Source organism: Musa acuminata, chromosome BXJ3-5 (assembly GCF_036884655.1).
Source record: "Musa acuminata AAA Group cultivar baxijiao chromosome BXJ3-5, Cavendish_Baxijiao_AAA, whole genome shotgun sequence".
NCBI lineage: Eukaryota > Viridiplantae > Streptophyta > Magnoliopsida > Zingiberales > Musaceae > Musa > Musa acuminata.
Window position 1 is genome coordinate 8,508,233 of NC_088353.1, and position 5,369 is coordinate 8,513,601.

The window sequence follows — 5,369 nt, forward strand, 5'->3', positions numbered from 1 at the left end:
TGAGTCGCAGCGCAATTTATCTTATTACTTCTTGCTGACGTCAAAAGTATCACACTTTTTCATATCTACAGGAGGTCTTAGATATGATCTTAGGGGAAAACCACTTTAAGTCAGTAGAAGAATCTGAGATGCTATTTTACAAGAAACATTGGCTGGAGGCAGAAATTGCATTATCCACGGTGAAATTTCAACTTGCTCAGATGAAACTTGAGGTAGAAAATGACAAACTGAAACTGAAAGGTAAAAAACTAATACCAGGTGAAATATATTTTGTTGCTCACTTTTTTCTATCAAATCTGTCACACTGAATCCATTACATGTTATTTCAGCAAATTTGGACGAGTCATCTGATGTGCAACAGAAGCCTTCACGATTGTACAATTTAATAAGCTTGAATTCTATGGATGACATTATCGAGCATGATGAACGGAGTTGCCAGGGCAATCAAAGTTTGTGCAGTAACATGGAACCACTTGAAATAAGGCAAAGCAAAACAGGTGATGTTGATGCTTCTGTTATGTCTACTTTCAGAGTCACAAATGCATTGCCTGATAGGTCAAACAGCACTACCATGGTAGACCATGCGCAGATTCATGATTCTGCAGAAGTTGAAGGTTGGTTGGGATATGGACAGACCGCAAATGGTCATCATCCAAATGGTGAACAAACTCAGGAATCAAAGTTTCTACCAAGTCATGTCGAATCTGGGTTTTCTTGCTGGAACCAACAATTCCATGTGGTTGCTGAACATGAAAAGCCAGCTAATGACACTGTGTGTAGGCCACCAGCAGAGATTCGTGCATACACTGCTGCTGAGCCAGGTGTTCTTCCTCCTACATACGGTACATACGGAAGCGAAGCTATTGCTGATGGTTCCAACAGCCAATCGTCAGAATGGGAGCACATCACAAAGGACGAGGCCACATGGTACTGCTAGGAAACTGGAAATTAAGCTTCCCAAGCCATTGTTCATGCACTTTAGGAATTTTATTTTGTTGGTCTAGATTTATCAAAATAATTTAGAACGTTTCTGTTGCAAACACGAGTTAGTTTTAATGGCATGTGCCTTCTCGCTAATTGTTTCTATTTTTCTGGTAGTTTAATACTGAAATAATATCTTAATGGTTACTCCTTGCATGTCATAATACTAAAGGATGTTTACCTCAACTCGTGATAAATCAATCAGTTTATAAAAGCTTGAGATACTTTATCGTTAACTTTACATGCTTCCGCCCAAATCAAAATCACAAGCAAAGCACACATACGCATAAAACTAAACACTATCTTCGCTTAGTTGATAACCCTGCAGCGGCTACGTATCTCTCCATCGCTTCCCGTCAGCACGTCTATCTGACCCATCTTCACCATGGCCGCAGCGAACTTCCTCTTCCAGGCGATCCCACCGCCGGCGGCCGCGTTCTGCTTCACCAGGCCCGCTGTCGTCGAGTCGGTGGCGAGGGCTTGGTCGGAGGCGAAGAGGCCTCGGTTCTGCAGGAGGTTGGCGTAGTAGGCGGTGTCCAAGGTGTAGGGGCTGCGGGGATCCATGAAGGCGACGAGGCTGGTGTCGTTGCTGCCCTGCGGACACTGCTGCTTCAGCTGCGACGCGTACGCCGAGTCCAAACTCGGGTCGTGCCCGTCCGTGGAGTTGAAGTCGAAGAGCCTGCTGCTGAAGGCGGCGCAGTGCGAGCGGCCGATGGTGTGCGCACCTGCATGCTCGCGAGCGTGACCGCATCAGATACCTCCAAATCAAAACATGGACCATCTACGTGATTCGTCATTTGATCGAACGGGCTTGGTATCGATCACCCATTCCACTGCACGGCAGAGTGTGTGTCTTCACTCTTCCCCAATACCAACCAACTTACTGTGTCCAAAGGATTTAATGGGAGAGGTGTGGTATGCTATTAGATGCAATAAACACTGGGAGTAGCAGACTCAAAGCACATGAAGCCCTTCCATGGACGAGGTGGGGCGACGTACCGGAGAGAGTGACCATCTCATCCTGAGTGAGCCCTTTGCTGGCGAAGCTCCGAGTAAGTTGGTCGACATCGAACGTGGGACCCGGAAGGCTAGCCAACACCTCAGAAACCAGCGACACCCTCCCGTCTCTTCTTCCAGCTGGGACCTGGTACATCACTCCTCCCGTCTACAGAACACAACAGGCACAGAGCTTCACATTAATGGTCTCTTCTTTTATATATAACTTGTTTGCTTGTCTTACCATCACCACGCTATCCCTGGCTGCTAAAGCAAGTATATCTGCACACGAGACGACTCCTTGGCAAGCAGCTTCCAATCGGGTCTTCGCATTGTCGATGACTTCGAATCCCCGGAGGCTTGGATTGTTGATGAACGAGTCCTTCTCGGCAGTGTTGTTCGAACTGGAGTCGATAAGAACAGAACCATCACAACCCTGTGCAACAGACGACAGTTAGCCATTCCTTCAGTTCTGAGAGTTACGCCATCTACAGAGCAGATTGAATTTGCTCACCCTCACAAAGCAGTCATGGAAATGCATCCTCACGAGCCCAGCAGCCAGGCCAATGTTACTCGCCAGCGCTCTCCTGACCTCACTGGCGATGATGGATTCAGCCTGTGGGCATGTGCTCTTGTAGAACCCGACCTGAAGCTGAGCTTCCAGCACAGAACTATAGCACAGCACCAGCACAGAAGCTAACACTACTACCACCACTCCCATCAGCTCCATCTCTTTCTACAAAATCACAACTAAGTCCAACACTTGGTTGCTGAGTGCTGCTAACCAAGTTTGGCCACAAGCTCATTTATAGCTTGGAAATATTGGAGTAGGCTTTGGGCACTACCATATGGAGAGTGGAGAGGCATGTGGATAACACGTTGGATGTCACGGCCATGGTTGACGACTGCAGCACTCCAGAAAAGGCAGGTGCACTGATCCGAGGCAACATATGAGGCAGTGGACAGGAAAGAAGAGATCAAACCAAGTACGTCGTCGATGATGTTGGAGGCCACCGAAGCACCACTGCGTGATGGCAGTGGACATGCAAGATGGCTGCAAACCATGATTTCGGCACGAGGTTTTGACTGCCTTTGCAGGTCGATGGCGACTGTTGAATGCACTGAAGTGGGGATTGGTTTTTGTCCGGCCAAAGAAGACTTGAGCACCGAAGCACGTTTGAGTTGATAGAACATCATAATATAAATAAATATAGGATAATAATTTTATATTTTTTTAAAAATATTTTAATCTTAATCAGTAAGATTAATTATATATTTGAATGAATGATTTGAATTGCATAAATTGAGTGTCTGATTGAGGAAAATCTCTTCAATAAAAATTATATAAATATATATTACATTATGTTAATGAATATAATTATTTCTTTTATAATAATTCTTCGTGGCATGTCTTACTTCAAGCAAGAAAGACTTTCTTACTTATCCTATCCTTTCCTCTTATCTGTTTTCCTTTACAATCCTCATTGATATGCCCCGACGATAGCGATTCCCTTCTCTCCACTAATCTGTCTTAATAACGTCAACTCCCGTGCAATCAAGGGTAAGATGATATGTACATCACTACTTCCTCTTTTGCTACTCTTCACCTACTGTTATTACTGCAGCTGCAGTAAGAAAGCCGCTCATCATTATTTCGATAGAACTATAAATTGCATTGTTATAGGGAAATTTAACTTATGCGAAATCTCATTGTCTCACTCTGTCACCATAAATGCAATGAATCAAATTTTTTAGGATTCTATTAGTTATCTCCTTCTGACTATCAGTTTATGGTGAGCTATCACGCTGAACTTCAAACTTACATCAAATATTTTCCACGAGATAAACAGAAAATGAGATAGAAATTTAGAATCTCCATAAAGCAAGCAAAGGTGAACTGAGTTTATCTTTAAGCAAGTTAAAAGCATCATCTTACTGTAGCGATAACCAGATCTAGGGTGACGGTACTATAGCGGCGACGACACTGTAGTGGCGATCAGATCTCTCTAGGGCGACGGTACAATAGCGGTGATATGATTTCCTATAGCGTCGGTTGTTTCCCAGGGCGACGGTACTGTAGCGGCGACCAGATCTAAGGTGACAGTACTGTAGCGGCGACGAAACTGTAGTGGCGACGAGATCTCCCTAGGGCGATCTGACTCCTGCAGCATTAGCTTTCTCCCACGGGCGACGGTACTGTAGCAACGATCTGATCTCCCTTACTGTAGTGGTGATCGGATCTCCTGTACCGTTGGGTTCTCCCCAAGGGCGACGATACTATAGCGGAGACTAGATCTCCCTAGGACGACGGTACTGTAGCAACGATCTGATATACTGCGGTAGTGGCTTTTCCCTATGGCGATATGTACCGCATCTGAAGTTTTTCGACATGGTATGAAATGAGTCATCTTAGAAAACCGATCCATAACCACAAACACAGAATCAACTCCCCTTTGAGTTCTTGAAAATTGGATAAATCCTCTTAAATATCTTTTGGAACTAGTAATAGCATATATATAAACCAGTGTTTTGTGAGTGGCCCTTCTTAGTTTGATAAGTTGAACATTTTCTTACAAAATTGCCAACTTCCTTTTTTTAATTATGGCCAAAGTACCTCTCCTTGATGCTTGCTATTATTTTATCTCATCTAGAATATCAACTGAGTCATTCTCCATATAAATCTCGAATAATATTTTTTCACAAGGATATTATTAGGACTCTACCTAGGAGAGTTCTAATTAAGTTTCATATAAAACCTACATAGCCAATCCCTCTTAAAGAGGTGAAGAGGCTGGCTAAAGTTAGGATTAGTTTAGAGGTTATTTTTTAGAGAAGTATTAGGAGTTGGTTAGAAGAAGGAGTCTTGAGTAGGAGTCCTATTAGGAGTTGGTTAGAGTTTGAGTTTAGAAGCTCTATAAATAATTATGTATTCATCCTCTTTTCTCAATGAATAAATAAATCTTTTTAGCAACCTTTGAGCAGCAACCTGGAGGAAGAAACCCCTATAGAGTTCCAATGAGGCCGATCCCATAAAGAGATCAATCCCAACCTTAGAATTCACAAGGGTTCTATCAATTAGTATTAGAGCAGCATTCTTGGTATCTCATTGCCCTTCCATAGCCATCCATAAGCCCTTCACAGCCGCCCAAAGTAATTCCTACAATTGCTTAAAAGATTATTATCGAATTCTGTTGGCATCTCCACCACCGCAGATTATCCTTTGATCTCCCCGTGAATTATAATAGGTTTTGGTTTCTTACCTTACTGTTGCCACAATTTAGTTATCCTTATTCAAAAAAAAATTATTCCTATATTACTGCATAAACTTTTCGTCGTAAAGTTTTCATCTCTACGATGAAAGATGCACTGTAGAATTCCAACCGTATAGCACA

General features: G+C 43.2%; 1 protein-coding gene across 1 annotated transcript; it reads right to left on the minus strand.

Annotated features, from left to right (window-relative positions):
- Positions 1-1,168: 1,168 nt before the first annotated feature.
- LOC135637614 (peroxidase 5-like) lies at positions 1,169-2,757 on the minus strand. Its single transcript, XM_065150260.1, has 4 exons — positions 2,492-2,757; positions 2,222-2,413; positions 1,981-2,146; positions 1,169-1,706 (listed from the first exon to the last, which is right to left on the minus strand). Exons 1-4 carry the CDS (start codon positions 2,705-2,707, stop codon positions 1,291-1,293), a joined length of 990 nt encoding a protein of 329 aa, XP_065006332.1. The 5' UTR covers positions 2,708-2,757; the 3' UTR covers positions 1,169-1,290.
- Positions 2,758-5,369: the final 2,612 nt, after the last annotated feature.

Coding starts and splice junctions, on each gene's coding strand:
- LOC135637614 (XM_065150260.1), bottom strand. CDS start 2,707: ATGGAGCTGATGGGAGTGGTGGTAGTAGTGTTAGCTTCTGTGCTGGTG. Junction 2,414..2,491: donor TCCATGACTGCTTTGTGAGG/GTGAGCAAATTC, acceptor TCTGTTGCACAG/GGTTGTGATGGTTCTGTTCT. Junction 2,147..2,221: donor CCAGGGATAGCGTGGTGATG/GTAAGACAAGCA, acceptor TGTGTTCTGTAG/ACGGGAGGAGTGATGTACCA.